General features: G+C 35.4%; 3 protein-coding genes across 3 annotated transcripts; 1 reads left to right on the forward strand and 2 right to left on the reverse strand.

Moving 5' to 3' along the window:
- Window positions 1–824: 824 nt before the first annotated feature.
- Window positions 825–2214, reverse strand: LOC126770849 (60S ribosomal protein L29). Its single transcript, XM_050490450.1, has 4 exons — window positions 2084–2214; window positions 1902–1956; window positions 1726–1790; window positions 825–980 (listed from the first exon to the last, which is right to left on the reverse strand). Exons 2-4 carry the CDS (start codon window positions 1936–1938, stop codon window positions 861–863), a joined length of 222 nt encoding a protein of 73 aa, XP_050346407.1. The 5' UTR covers window positions 1939–1956; window positions 2084–2214; the 3' UTR covers window positions 825–860.
- Window positions 2215–3457: 1243 nt separating this feature from the next.
- Window positions 3458–8105, forward strand: LOC126770778 (signal recognition particle subunit SRP68). The gene is made up of 6 exons (XM_050490329.1): window positions 3458–3686; window positions 5378–5499; window positions 5576–5803; window positions 6162–6350; window positions 6825–6955; window positions 7032–8105. The coding sequence occupies exons 1-6, from the start codon at window positions 3587–3589 to the stop codon at window positions 8059–8061; spliced, it is 1800 nt and encodes a 599-aa protein (XP_050346286.1). The 5' UTR covers window positions 3458–3586; the 3' UTR covers window positions 8062–8105.
- Window positions 8106–8945: 840 nt separating this feature from the next.
- Window positions 8946–14905, reverse strand: LOC126770768 (E3 ubiquitin-protein ligase ZNF598). Its single transcript, XM_050490315.1, has 10 exons — window positions 14811–14905; window positions 14541–14730; window positions 13829–14077; window positions 13456–13541; window positions 12475–12713; window positions 12207–12321; window positions 11885–12033; window positions 11578–11691; window positions 11185–11381; window positions 8946–11097 (listed from the first exon to the last, which is right to left on the reverse strand). Exons 2-10 carry the CDS (start codon window positions 14709–14711, stop codon window positions 9967–9969), a joined length of 2451 nt encoding a protein of 816 aa, XP_050346272.1. The 5' UTR covers window positions 14712–14730; window positions 14811–14905; the 3' UTR covers window positions 8946–9966.
- Between the last annotated feature and the right edge of the window lie 1063 nt (window positions 14906–15968).

Consider the following 15968-nt stretch of genomic DNA (forward strand, 5'->3'; position numbering starts at 1 on the left):
AAGAAAATAGTATTCGCTATAAATTCACTACTTTATAGTATAACAGTGCCGTCGTTTTTTAAGTGATATGTTACGATGTCTGATAAGTTTGAAAGTGATCACTGAGTATGTCACTTAGAGTTTAGGTGAAGACGAAATTTTTAATTATTTACAGTTCAACTTCAAAATTTAAATAATATAGGAGTTAGTCAATTGTAAATATTGAAGAAAATTATTTGTAAAAACAAAATCTAATTTCAATAAAATTTGTCTCTATTGATGACATAATTTGTATAAAACCATTTGTTAGTAATAATAATGAGTGTGTGTTAGAAATCATTGGAACCAAAATTTATAGATACAGAACCTCGATATAACAAATCGGAAGGGAACAATTAAATATTCGTTATATCAAGTAATTCGTTGAACTGAGGTTTGTTATGTTGAGGTGAGATTGGTCTAAATTTCGTTATAGAGGTAAAAAAATAGTTTTATTCACCTTAACATAACGTAATTATTAGATTAAGAGTCATACATTGGTGGGAACTTTATATAAAGGTTATGGATTTACAAAATCCGTTTATTAGAGGTATATATACTTTTTCTTGATAGTTGAAAATTCGTTCAAAAAGAGGTTGCTCGCAAAAAATGTTCGTAATGTATAGGGATATTTTACATTGACTCTTATACACAATTCAAGGGGATTACGAAGAAGTTGTTAAATCGAGGAAGTCGTTATATTGAGGTACGTTATATTAAGGTTGCACTGTAGTAATGATGATGATAGCAAAGTAGTTAATACATATTGTAGTCTTGTAGTGAGCGATTTCATAATAAAAAACAAGTTTGTTTTACTGCTTTATTGACTTATAACTAGATGTTCATTTCTTAGTCTTAGCTTCTCTTGCAGCTTTTCTGTGTGCAGCACGAGCCAGTTGTTTGGCAGGTTTCAGGTTACCCTTTTTGCAAAACCGTTGGTTCCTCAAGAATTTGGGGTCCATCTAAAGAGAAGATTGTGTAATATTATCAGGTGTTTAATGGTGGTAGAGCTTTGTGCAGTCTCGTCTGGGTAGGTACCACCCACTCATCAGATATTCTACTGCAAAACAGCAGTAGTTGGCATTGTTGTGTTCTGGTTTGAAGGGTTAGTGAGCCAGTCTAATTACAGGCACAAGGGACATAACATCTTAGTTCCCAAGGTTGGTGGCGCATTGGTAATATAAGCGATGGTTAACATTTCTTACAATGCCAATGTCTATGGGCGTTAGTGACCACTTACCATCAGGTGGCCCATATGCTCGTCCACCTTCTTATTCTATAAAAATAAATAAAAAAAGGTGAATAATAGACTTCCGACCACGGAAGCTTGATTGGCAAATGGGCTAATTTTTAATAAGATACAGGTAATACTTAATCAACGTTACCTGTTAGAGCAGCACATTTAAAGACTTATAATTAATGTAACCTCAGAGATTACAGGTCAGGAAAATAATTGTATATGTATTGAAAAAAAATGCTTAAAATCATTTTCATCATCATCTATTTATGTCTTGTTAACTTTTATTAGTTTATTAACACCGAAGACGGGAACACATTATTAAAGCCTTCAAATATTAGAAAAACCCATATATAAGTAAAAACTAATTTACTGTTTCATTTTTCATACAGAATTTATTTAATTCTGTATGTTAATATCTTTTAAATTTTCTTAATTCTAGTAACCATTAAATAATAATAAGAACTTACACCGAGGGTTGATTCGTGCCTGAAATTCGTTGGCTTTTTAATACCATTCCTGTGAGCTTTGCGATCTGTAAGAAATTAATCCCATCTTAATTTACAATTTCACAAATTATTTATATATACAAACTGTTTATTATTTGTTTCATTTCATTTATATCAAATTCTGAATATTTACTCACTTTGGTTATGATTTGTATGGTTCTTTGACTTTGCCATTTTACTTCAAATGTTAGTCTGGAAAAGAAATTTTACGTTTATTAAATATATACAATAAACCTCTTTCACTAAACACTGCACGATATTAATTATTTGCAATGATTGATTTGATATTTTCAGAAATTTAAAAATTAAGTTTTCTAACCTACAGTCCTACACAATATCGAGAACTTAAAAGAGAGAGATGGTAATACGTCAAAATGTTTATTTACGCTGTGACAGAAAAGGATGGGAAATCTTATGCCTGATATCTGACAGTGACGTCAGTCAAAAACCATAATAGAGTGTAGAGGTAAGGAGAAGTATCTTTGTGTATAAAAAAATGTCCTTCATAAATGTATGAAACTTAAATGGCGCTGCTGGAGCTTGAGAGTAAAATTTGAATGAACATGATTATACTCGCTAGAATAAAATGGAATTAGAGAGACACAGATACTCACATAAAAGAGTTTCTTCACTTTCAAATTATTCTTTTAACAAATTTATAAAACTAAATTAATAAACATATAAAAATAGATAAATAATGTAGTTAAATTACGGATCTCATATTGCACTGGTTTAACGTTGACTAGCTTCTTTTCATTATATAGGTAGCGGACGAGCACATGGGCCACCTGATGGTCGTCACTGCCCATAGACATTAGACCTATATTAATTAGTCAAAAAATAATCATTTTAAGTATTTTTTTTAAATAGCATTAAGGAATATTTCTGATCCTAACGACATAATTAAGAATTATCAATAAATCCTTTTATTCTCGAATATTTCAAAAATTTACTAAATTTAACTTTTAATGTTTTAATGTGCGCCGGTATGGCAAATGACTCTACTCCACCTGATGGTAAGTGGTAGTAGAGTCCAAACGCGACGACGGCCAGTACAGTCGGGAAGAATATTCTGTACTAGCCGTCCCCGCCTTGCCGGCCCGCAAGATGCCTTTTCACGCCTCGTTTGAAGGAACCCGGGTTGTAAGAGGAGGGGAACACGTGAGCTGGTAAGGAATTCCTTTTTTTGGTAGTGCGATATAGAAAAGAGTTGCCAAATTTCTTTGTGCGCGATGGAATTGATGTCACAGTTAGGCGGTGACATCGAGAACCAGCTCGCGTGGATTTAAGAAGGAAGGGGGAAGCAGGAATTAGAGAGAATAATTCCTCAGAGCACTTGCCGCGATACAGACGATAGAAAGCGCTCAGTGCTGCTATCTCGTGACGCAATTGTAAAGGTTCAATTGTAAAGTTTTTAGTTTATTAATTAATGAATACAACAATATGATAACTGTTACTTTTATCAATTAGAGCATGTTTTTAAAGAGCTATTACTGCTTGCTTTATTTTTTTTAGAATGGCACATAAACAACTCGCCAGCGAAGAAAGAAAAAAAGGTAAGATTTTTTGTGGGTTTGTGTGACCATTTTTATACACAAAGATACTTACCCTTACCTCTACACTCAATAGTTACAAGTCACAAATTACTGTCAAAACTGACAAATTAAAAACACAAGTGTGACAATTTGACAAAGTGACAGTGATATAATCAGGTGTCCACTGTCGATAATTTCGTGACGTGTGCCTATTTAATTCCTGTACTGCCCTGGATCACAAATTTAAGTAGTTTTAACTAAACACTTATAAAGAGAAACCATTAACTATGGTTGTTTTGGAAGGCGAAAGTGGAGATGCGCAGCCTATAGCTGCGAACGATGAAACGAAACAGGACGCTAAAATTCCGAATTCCTTATCATTAGAAAGTATCCTTTTTAAATCCATTTTAATGTTTTTTACCAATGATAATGTTATGGTACTTTTTAAATGCTTTATTAAAATTAAATGTAATTGACGAATTTTATGGTGAAGATAAATGTCATATTCCAATTGAACTAAATGTTATACTAACAATGTACTTAAACATTTTTTTGCAATATCTAAGTACTTAATATCGTAAACACATTTTTCTTAAGTACAACTATTACTGAATTAGACAATAATTTGCTACAATTTAAATACAAAAAAATAATCAATCACACTTTCAAAAACAGAGTTAAATGTAAGTACCATATTGAAAACAAAACTCAATTATAAATTAATAAAACTTCAAACAATTATGTTGAAAAGTTTTACAATATTTTATACTATATTCATACCTAATCTAATATAAAAGGAATCACCACATAGCATTTGGGTTCAATCTGTACATGGTGTTTCTATGTGATGGACTTAATTTAGGGACAGTCCATGTCGTATTTAATTAAGTATTTGATTCGATAGTAGTGTGTTATATCATTTTAGTTTATTAATTAATGAATACAAGGTTAAGCAATATATATAAGACTTATTATCCTTTAAAACTCACTGCGTGTCAAAATTAAATCAAATTTGAATCCTCATTTGATTAAATAGCTTGAATTAAAAGCTGCTATCGGTCCAGAATGTTCTACAGAGAAAATCCTGTAAAGAATCTCAGTGGTTAGTCTTTTCCATTAATCATATACAGTGTAATTTATGTTCGGTATGAAAATCAACAGTTACTTTATATGCTTTTTTATCATTTATAATTATAATCTTGTACTAAATAGTGTCCCTTATTATAAAATATTGTGTGATATGACCTTTTACATTTCATAATTGGTTTATGTAAATAACTCAATTGACTGTGAGTACAAAATAACAAAATTAATAAACTATTCATTCATATATTTCTTTTAACCAAGCTTTTATTAGCTATCGAGTTGGTTTATATTTTATTAATCTGACTGAAATCCGATTGAATACCTGATGTTTTTTTATGTATTGATTATATGTAAAAGACTAACTGACTATCTGATTATATCAAAGTACTGGGACTAGCATAATGATAAATTGCATATGGGTTTCTTAGTGTTGTGTAATAACACAGTAAATTAACACTAAGGAAGTATTTTTGAAAATGTAACCCCCAACATAGTGATAGTGTGTAATAGTGTGTAGTAGTGATAAAGGTAATAAAAGTTTGTATAAAAATCTTTTAGTTTTAAAGAAATAGCTATGGAAATTGGTACTTAGAAATCCTTAATTATGACACAAGCAAAGCCAAGGAGTGCTAGTTATTAATAATAATTTTTAATCGTTCTCATATATTATTTCTCTTTTATAATTTCATGGATCAGCCCAATGGTTGGATTCTTGATTTTGTATGTAGATGTTGAATATTAAAAATATTTGTTAAGTTCTTTGTTTGGTTCTTCTGCTATAGGTAACTACAATTATGTATTACTACTTACGTTAGGCTTTACTTTCTTCTTTATATAAAGGGGAATAACTTGTAATAATAATAGTGGTTCATTTCCAATAATTATATTATTGTTATTAGTAACTTTAAACTCGTAGGAAATAAGTAAGATATTGCAATATTACTAATTTTTTTATAAACAACTAAACGAATAATTTCTTAACAAGGCAACAGTATTTCGTATAATAAAGGATGCCCAACAACAACACGGACTTCGTCACGGCGATTACCAGCGGTATCGTGGATACTGTTCACGTCGTATTCGGCGTTTACGTAAAGTGCTTAAAATTCCTCAGGTACGTATCTTATTATTCAAAAATTAATAAAAAAACAAACTTGCTTTTGATAATATTAATCATTTTAAAATCACAGGGCGACAGACGTCATTATCGCCGCCGTGATGTGACGGCCACCCACCTGACTGCTTCGAATGCTGAGAATCGTTTACTATGTGTGCCGTTATTGCAAGCCGAACGAGCTTGGGCACATGCCATGCAGTTGCGCCAGGAAGCCAACACTGAGCCGAGAAAGAAGTTCCATCTCGTCTCGCGATTGAAAAAAGCGTGTGCCCACGCCCATATGCTCTTACAACTTTGCGAGGTGATTTAAAAAAAAAGTAAACTCGTAATTATTATAAGGACTTACTTTTTGAAATATGTATATATAACATATTACTTGACTAATATAAAATATATATCCAAGGAAATGCATTAATTTTGTATCGAATCCTGAATTTAATGGTAGTATTGATATATTTGTATCCTCAGAGTAACAGTTTTATATTATTGTAACATCACCACTAAAAAAATTATCAAATATAACTATAGTGAAATCGTTTTCTAATACGTGCGATATTTACTTTTGTACCATAGTTGAACATAAATGTGTATAAAAGTAACATGAATGAAATAAATATTAATTTGATGCTCTATTGTTCGTAAATATTTGTAAATCCCAGCAAAGCGGGTCGTGCGACGCGCGCACGCAGCTGGAGGCGGGCGCGTACGCGGCGTGGCTGAGCGGCGCGCTGCTGCTGGAGCTGCAGCAGTGGCGCCCCGCCGCAGAGAGTTTGCAGCGCGCACAGCTCGTGCTCGAGAAACTCGCCGCCGCGCTGCCCGAGGACGAGAGGCTCGTGTACAAGCAGAAAGTGAGCTCCTTATAATTACCACCCACGTACACTATTATAGTATATCACGTTTGTTCATCACTATCTATCGTCCGTCAGTCCATTCGTCAAACGGGAACCACTGTTTCCATTTTGAAGAACGTTAGCAAGGGAATGATTCAGTATATAAGATTAATTATATCATGGGATTTTAATGTTTTTAGAGCCTTCAGAATAGTTTAACATAAAATCGCACTATAGCTTAGTTTAGTTTCTGTTTATGTAAAGATTAGAATTTAAGCCCGTCGAATGTGCATATGTAGAGCATGCACAGTCTAAACCAATGGTCATAATTTTCTAACCTCTCTCATTTAAGTTATTTTAATTAATTATTTATTAATCCTGTTCTGTTTTAGCCTCAGGTTGCTTGTGGTGGGTCTATTTTAATAAATGATTATTGATTAAACCAATATGTTTCAAAGTGGATTTCCTAAAGAAGTATTACCATTTTGCCAGGTTGATGAATTAAAACCTAGTCTACGTTATTGTGCGTATAACATCGGCGACGAGTCCGCTGCTGGGGACCTCGTCGCTATGCGCGGACAGGGACTAATTGAAAACCTGGATACACTCATGGCTCAAGCTAAGTATGTTTCTAGAATTTAAAGAAATGCAGATACTCCTTCGGAAGTAATAAATTATGTTGTAATAATTTCTGTACAGGGAGTCTCGCTCCGGGGTCATGCACGAAGTGGAATGGCGCGGTCGTCGCGTTACCGTTCGTCCGGAGAAAGTGCGATTATTCCTCATCGCTCTACAAGACTTGGAAAAATCTGTCGCAAATGCACAAAATACTCAAGCTAAGATCGACATCCTCGAGAACATACTCATGGACTGCAAAGACGCTATATCAGCTATCAAGGACGAAATCAAAAACGATCCTAAACTGAAATCGCCATCAGAGTCGAATCAAATGTCAAGCATTAATTACTTGCTCTCGTATTTGATGTACTTACGTCTCGTTCGCACAATTGAACGAAACAATCTGCTCGTACAGCAAGCGGAAGAAGCGCGTAAAAGCAACACTCCGATCGATGGGAAAAAGGTTCGCCCTCAAGACTTGACCAGGCTATACGAAATCATTCTGCAGAATTATACCGAACTACAGCAGCTTCAAGGCTTTGAGAACGATGCTGTTTATCAAAAGGAAATTGAGACGGAGTTGAAGGCTTACAAAGCGTTCCGCTGCTATTATATAGCACAGGTACTGACAGGACTCAGACGCTTCAGGGAGGCGCTTGCGATGCTGGAACGTTGCGGCACATATACGAGCGAATCGCTCGCCAGCAAACTGCAAGACAAGTGGCTGCTGGAGAAATTGAAAGCTTTGCAGAAGGACATCGAAAGTTGCAAATTTGAAGTGCACGCCGACTCCGTTCTAGAAGATGACGATGACGAAGAAGAAACAAAATATACGAGCGGGAAGTCGTACAAAGATAAAAAGCCACTCGCCGACCGGTTAGACGATTACCGCGAAGAGACACAAATGCTCACGAAGAATCCTAATATATTTAAAATGCCTCCGCCGATGGAAGCGGTTCCTTGCAAACCTCTGTTCTTCGACTTGGCGTGCAATTTTATCGAGTTTCCTAATCTAGATGACAAAATTGGTGCGGCAAATAGTAAGAAACAAGGTGCTGGCATCACGGGACTCGTGAAGGGCTTCTTGGGATGGGGTAAAAGCGACAAATAGTTAAAAGTATTCGTACATATATTTAGAATACATTATTATTTACAAAAAAATGTTGTTTTTTTCAATCACAATGTGCTCAAACTAACTTATTCTAAGAAATCTTATTTTTTATTATTTCATATAGTAGACTGGAAAATGTTCTCTTAGAACCTTACATAGTCAATACTTTACCTTGGAAACTAAGATGTTATGTCCATTGTGCCTGTAGTTACACTGGCTCCTATCATCTTTCTATTGGTGTTTGGCGGTAATAGACTGGGTGGTATATATACACAAATCTCTTCCACTAACCGTAACAGCCTGTGAATGTCCCACTGCTGGGCTAAAGGCCTTCTCTCATCTTTCTGAGGAAAAGGTTTGGAGATTATTCCACCACGCTGCTCCAATGCTGGTTGGTGGAATACATATGTGGCAGAATTTCAGAGAAATTGGACACATGCAGGTTTCCTCACGATGTTTTCCTTCACCGTAAAGCACGAGATGAATTATAATCAAAAATTAAGCACATGAAAATTCAGTGGTGCTTGCCCGGGGTTGATGAACCCACGATCATTGGTTAAGATTCACGCGTCCTTACCACTGGGCCATCTCGGTATTTCCACTAATACCTCTTCTAAATTATGCATTAGAAACAGTTCTTGATGTCTTTTTTTAATCTTTATTTACAATACACAAATATTCGACTTATCTACTTTAATTTTAATTACAATGTTCTGTATTACTTTGCCGATGTCCTAAACGCAATTTTTTAGGGAATCAATTTTGAATAGGCTATACGATATTTTTATTATATTTACATACATATACGTAACGTACATTAATTTATCAGTGCTTCTGAATATATAAGGATTTAAAGGTTTACTTTAATAAAACAACTGCATTCTTTATAACAAAAATATTTAACATAAACTAAAGATGTTTAGTTGAAAGTACAAAATATAACTTTGAAACAATATATTTTACACCGTGTAACATTTACAATTTGTATTACCACATACACTTTTGATTGTAAGTCTATAATAATTAATTTACATATTAAATTAAAAAAACGCTACTCTTTATAAAGCTAACCTCTAGTTTCTGAAACGTTGTTTAAAGTAAGATTAACTAATTCGACGTTGATACGAATTGTCATTGGTCGTTGGTAGCCGATGTCGCAGTGGGCGACCAATTAGCATTCAGTATTTAGTCAATTAGTAAATTTGTCTTTGGTCATCAATGAAAATCAAAGATGACGTCAGAAACAGATGGTTAATGTGATACTAAGCTATGTTTTGACATTCACATTTTCATGACGTCAACTATTTATAACAACACTATGTGGAATTGAAATATAATAAGTATACAAGCTGTTGAAAACGCCGTGATAATTTTAAAAACATTGACACTAATATGATTGAGACATTTATACTAGAAATTGTATTAGCATGCTAAATTATGAGCGGACATTATTTTCACTATTTGTCTACATAACAAACACAATGTGCTCGAAATAATAGTTTTTAATTTATCATGTCTATAATACGCTACGTACTTTCAATACTAGAGTAACATCCACATACTTATTACATTTCATCAGTTATACATTTTTAGATGTAATCAAAATGGATTAACTTCAGAACTTATATATTAAAAGCTATTTTAATCTAGCAGTCCAAACTTCGGTTTGCTTAAAGAATTAACTTCGGTCTATTTACATTGAGGATTAGAGAATGTCTATAGATTATTTTTTAGTATACACAACATACTAAGAGAAATAAGAAGCACCTTCAAATGAAATCCGTATGCATTTAACGTCACACGTGACTGGTCTGATTGATCAATTATAAATTTATAGAATACAATATACACCTGAATATGTGAACACGAATTAATTTAAATGTTATCACAGTTACATCCATCGATCTAACGGGAGGAGAGCGGCGGCCAGTGAGCCGCGTCGTGGGCAATGCGATCCGCTGCCGACAAAAGCTGGCCACACGTCGGGCACACGTCCAGCTGTGACGCGATGTTCCTGCCGACTACCAGCTCCTGCTGCTTCGCGATATCCGGCAACAAGGCGACCAGGTCGGGAAACACGGACTCCAACTGGTCTCCTAGGGCAGTTTGGCAGTGCTGATAGAACTCGTCCGCGGTAATGTTGCTGTCGCGGAAGGCTCGCGAGGCGACCTTGAAGTTCTCGACGGCAGCGGCTCCGCCGAGTGCAACGGCGAACTTCTTGACGAGGGCGCGGTTCCTGAGTTCAAAGTCGGGCGGCGGGATGTAGGAGTGCACGGGTGCGGAGAACGTCTGCCCGGCAGAGTTTGTAAACGTCATTCCGTCGCAGGGGGGTCGCTTTTTGAAACCCGGTGGGACGCTGCCGTTTTGAACAGTTCGCTGCGAAAAGTTATTGGCCCGCTGTGTTGTGTTTTCAACTCGTTGCGGGCCGTTGGTTTCAGCGCGCGGATTGAGCGGCGGATACTCCTTTAGGGTCATTGCGAAATCCCCGTTGCCGGTATTCTTCTGGACGTTCGCGGATGGCGCTTCGCTCGTAGTTTTAATTTTTCTATCCGGCTCGACGCTGTTGTTGTTATTATTTACACAGGCATTTATGTATTCCTTTCTAATCTTAACGTCGTTTATTCGATTAATGATATTCGAATCTAGCGATATGTCCTTTTGATTCGAGTTCGGCTTCTTTTTATCCTTTTTATTTTTATTGCTTTCGCTCGGCGGGTTATTATTAGAAACTTGATGTTGTACGGGCTGCTGCGATTTTTTGGTTTTAGTTTTAACGTTGATTGGTAAAGTTGGAAAATCAGCGGCCGGGTTAAAGGCAGCTTCTCGCGGCGTCGGCGGCGGTTCCGACTTTGGTTTCGATTTCTCTTTAGACTTCGATATGGTTATCCACTGGGGCGGCGCGCTCGGGACTGATGACGATGAGAGCGCGGGGAATGCTTCGGCGTTTAAATGTACTTTTTTTGATTCAGTACTTCTTTGACCCTTAGTTTGATTGCTCTTTATTGCTCCTAACTCTTCACTATTAATCATGGTTACCTTAAACAAAAATAATACATAAATGTGATAAAAAAACAAACTGTTTATGATAATTGTTATTTTTTAATTTGTCATCTTCGGTCCTACCTTCGGCGGTTGCATTGTTGCAGCTCCAATACTGGGATGATCGTCTCTCGCGATACCTAGAGACGGGAAGTCGTCATCGGACAACGGCGACTTCATCTGCGACGGGATAGATATGCGATTTCCACTCGTCTGTGTCAACCGAAAGTTGCTGGCACTCGGTTGACTATGCAGCTGGATGGAGACACTTGGCTTCGAAGCTTAAATCAAATGAAATCGAAGGTACTACGTTAATAGCTTATATATTATACTAATATTATATATGTATAATTAACTAACGTCTGCCTGTTACGCTGAACCGATTTTGATAAGATTTTGAGCGGGCGAAAACTAGCTAATGATAAAAACGTAGAGAGAATTTATATAATTATCATAAAATACTAGTGTGCGACTCACGGTTGCGCAGCACGGCGGCGGCGACGGGCGCGGCGCGGGGCGCGGGCGGCGCGGGGGGCGCGCTGCCGTCCAGCGCCGGGAAGTTGCGGTCGGTGCGCGCCAGCCGGTCCGCGCCTGCGGCGGACACTGAGCGTGAGCTGTTGGCTCATTTACGGCCACTTTGATTGGCAAAGAAGCTCGAGGCTTCGGGGGTAGTTATAGGTGTAATGTGTGGTGGAGATCGGAGGTGATCGCGCTGGTGACGTGCAATAATGCCGGAGGAGGGTTACCTTTGAGCGAGCGCGGTGTCGCATGAGGGAGGGGTTACCTCTGGGGAAGCGCGGGGCATGCGCGAGGAGCGGTGCGGGGGCGGGGGGCGCGGCTGACAGTCGCGGGAACTGCTCGACGTTCCCCGGATCGATGGGAGTCACCATCTGCACGGGGGCCGGCGGCGACGGAGCCTCTACCACACGTTCTCTGCGCAAAATCTTTTAGTCCTCATTTGTTACATGTTATTAAATCGTTCAATTATCTTTTTATTACAAAATAAACCTATCCAATTTAGACTATTTTTCGAAGCGATTTAGCATATTTACCTACTTGAAGACAATATATTGATATAAGTTGCATATTAATATATATATACACACCGAGGTGCTCTCGGCGCGACTGAATGTGGCGTGATGTTGAACTGCAGCTCCAGCGTGCGCGCCTGCCTGGCGGCGCCGCGCGTCAGGCCGCGTCCGTGCACGGTCGCTTTATGAGCTGCGACACAAAAACTAGATTCATGATGACACTTTAAATCTTACATACATTACTAATCAAGTAAAATATTGTTATAGGAAGTTTTAATGCTTGCGTGTAATGAGGCAAGGGGGATGATAAATATAATTTATTCATTCTTCCTAGGTGACAAACCTTTAAGATCGATTTCGCTTCTAAACACTGCAGTGAGATGCTGTCCCGCACACTCGCCATCCTCGCACAAGTAATGCTCGTTGCGAAAATGGTGCGCAAGCGCAGAGTGCGACGCGTAGTACAGGTTTCGACCGTCAGCGTCGCACAGATGGCAGTAGAGATGCTCCTTTCGCAAGTGGCGGTATAATTCGTCTGCATCCATAAATCGCTCCTCACAGAATTCGCAGAGTGGATGGCCTCTATATATTTAATATATGATTAACACAACTTATGTTAATATATGTATTATGTACTACAACGGTTATATTAATGTAGACTTTAAAATTGTTTAAAAGCATAACAATATTAGAAATATCTTTGTCCACACTCCGTTACACGCGCCTCTAATCGTCACGTAAATAACTTGGCCAAGTAAGACTTATATTGTTATTGAACTAAAAAAAAGTATAAATATATATTTTATGTAATTTGTCTTTATTGAAGCCTACAACAGAATAATGAAAATAATAGTCTTCTCAATAAAAACAATGAATAATAACAAGGTATAATACATAATACATTTATGATGTACTCTAGCTCTGTTAGCCTAGCTATTAATCATTCAGATTTTTGTTATAGCATTGAATACATATTAGATAGGTGCTTACAGTTTTTCTGACCAATTTAAGCAAATTAATTATCTTCTGCACTATTATATTAACTTTAATTCATAAGTAACTAGAATGAATAAAAACTTTTATAATATTTTCACAAATTATATAATAGTAACTGTGGAGCCCTACATGTGTAACGGAGTTGATAATTAAAATTATATTTATATAAAAAAATTTAATAGTACCCAAATAAAATCCACACAATAAGTATTATGTAACAAATATACATAATTCGAAAATAATTCAAATGATAACTTTAACATGTAAGAGCATTCACCTGCTATTTCGTGTCATAAAATCTATTAACCAGAGAATTAATTTGTTTTACCTGTGAGATGTGTCATCAATGTCTCCTTTCCGTCGGTGATGAGCAAGTTCTTGCCGGGTGTAACATTTCCTTTCACTGGTAAATATCTGAAAATTATAATGAAATATTAATTGCTTTTTTTAATACATAAGCAATTAATGCCTGGTAAAAGTCTAATTTACATTTACACAGTTAAAAAGTTATCTATTTAATTTATTATCAACATTATTTACTAAATTATATTTTAGAAACAAAGATAGTAAAAGCTGTACAAGCTTAATAAAAATGGAATTGCACATAGAACTAAGCTTTTCTGTTACAATTTGGCCCTGGCCTTGTTAACAAAGCGAATTAAAAATTATATTTACAAATACCAATAGTATAGTATAGATACCTTTAAATGTTTAACACAAAGATCGCAGAAGTAACGCTCATGGACCTTCCGCATATGTTCACTGAGCATACTAAATGTACGAAACTGTGTCTTATCACATATTTTGCAATGGTTCTCAAGCAGACTCTCATAGGCATGTTTTATTTCTTCAGTACAGAATCCTATCTTAAACTGCCTTTCAAATAGTCTATCAGAGAATGGTCTATTCCTTAACTCTTTATAAGTGTGCACTGTGTCTGTGAAAACAACCTGCAATTAGAAAATAACATTAATCATTTTTATATATAATTCAAGGCCTACAAAGCAGAAATAAAGTTTATATAAAATAGCTGCACGTTTCATTAAATTATATATTGATTTGATGGATAACCAGCTGCAACTAAATTCTAAAGCTTAAAATATTGACAACAGAAGTACGATATAAGATATAATCAGGGCTTGTTTTAGAGATATATGTTTAATGATAAATTAATAAAACTAAATTTCGTATTGCGAAACATTTTTAATTTAATAGTATTGCACAATATCCTTTAATTACTTTTTTTATATGTTTCAAGTTGGCTATCCTAAATAAAAAAATAGATAGAAATAAAGTAAGAAATATTTCTATCCTGATTTTTTTTGAATGAATTAAATAAATCCTATTATGATTAATCGTGTTATAGATTAACATGCATATAATATTTTAAATAAAGGTGTAATATAGACATACCCTTGAGAGATCCTGACGACATATTGGGCATTCATTTTGCAGGCAAAGAACTCTCATGCGAGTCGAACATTCAAAACACACAGGATGGTCACATTCGCCAATTGAGAAATACACGACATTTTTAAAACACACTACGCAAGTGGTGTTGTCGTTCGCTTGAGATTCGGCCATGATATCCAATGTAGATTTTCTATAAAATTAAAATATGGCACTCATATAAAATAGTAATTTATGTAACACAAGAATGCATGATAAAGGATAAATACCTACCAGAAAATAGATTCTTGGGTCACAGATGTTAAGAACGGACGGGCGAAGAGGAATAACTGAATAAGCAATAAATCTGGCTGAAGTGCCAACTGACAACTCTTTTATGACAGATTCAAGATATTTGACACTGACAACATATCGCTAAATGTATGGAGTGAATAGTTAAGAAGAATTGTCTTATATGATACAAGGTTCTTCACTCGAAAAAGTGTCTAACAAAATGTTTGAAACAAAAGTTCTATAAATAAATTATAATAGCACACCTGTAGCTAGAGAATATTACCTAAAATTAACATGAGTGAGTTTTAATTGGGATTTATAAATTTGAGTAACAAAATAATTTGAAAATAGCGCCTTTTTAATGCGAAAGTTTAAATTTCTCTCTCTAATTCCGTTTTAATCTACCAACTATTACAGTTCCTTCAAAACTCCAGAAACACCATTTAAATTTCATACATTTGACCGACTTTTTTAATACACAAAGACATGCTCACTCTACCTTTACCTTTCATAGATAATTAAAACGTAGAATGAAAAATAAAAGACTTCGTTTTAATTATCGATTGGATTGTAAGTGAAAGATAATATTGTATATAAGTATAGACTATTGTCTGTCTACAAAGACTATGGATTGTAGAAATTCCATCTTTGTCAACTAATACGGCATTTATTTTTATATTATTTTGTCTAAACTGATATTCCTCACTATTTTAGATAAACGTAGCTAGCCCACTGCCCATTCTGCCTGCAAATTATGTCGGTAACTCTCGTTTTTCTAAAAAATATGAGATTATAATTATTAGATTTACTCTCCAAAAGTAATTAAAGATGGCTTAAATTTTATCAGGACTAAATTGTTCGTAAAAGTGGTTAGTAATCATGCTATAACTGTTAAAATTACCTAGATAAAATTAAGAACAATAAAACTTAGTTTGGGTTCGAAATATGAAAAACATTATAAATATAAGATGTCATTCCAATTGTGTTTGGATTCTTATTTTTAGTTATATAAATGCACTGTAGAACTATTTCAACGGGTGTAAGAGACAGTATTTAAATTAGTCGGCGTTATCAATCAATACCGAATATACAATACGCTGTCTCATAGGAAGGCTCGGACAAAATGTAATCAGATAAATGATTAACTATTACGATTGC

This window comes from Nymphalis io, chromosome 9, assembly GCF_905147045.1.
Source record: "Nymphalis io chromosome 9, ilAglIoxx1.1, whole genome shotgun sequence".
NCBI lineage: Eukaryota > Metazoa > Arthropoda > Insecta > Lepidoptera > Nymphalidae > Nymphalis > Nymphalis io.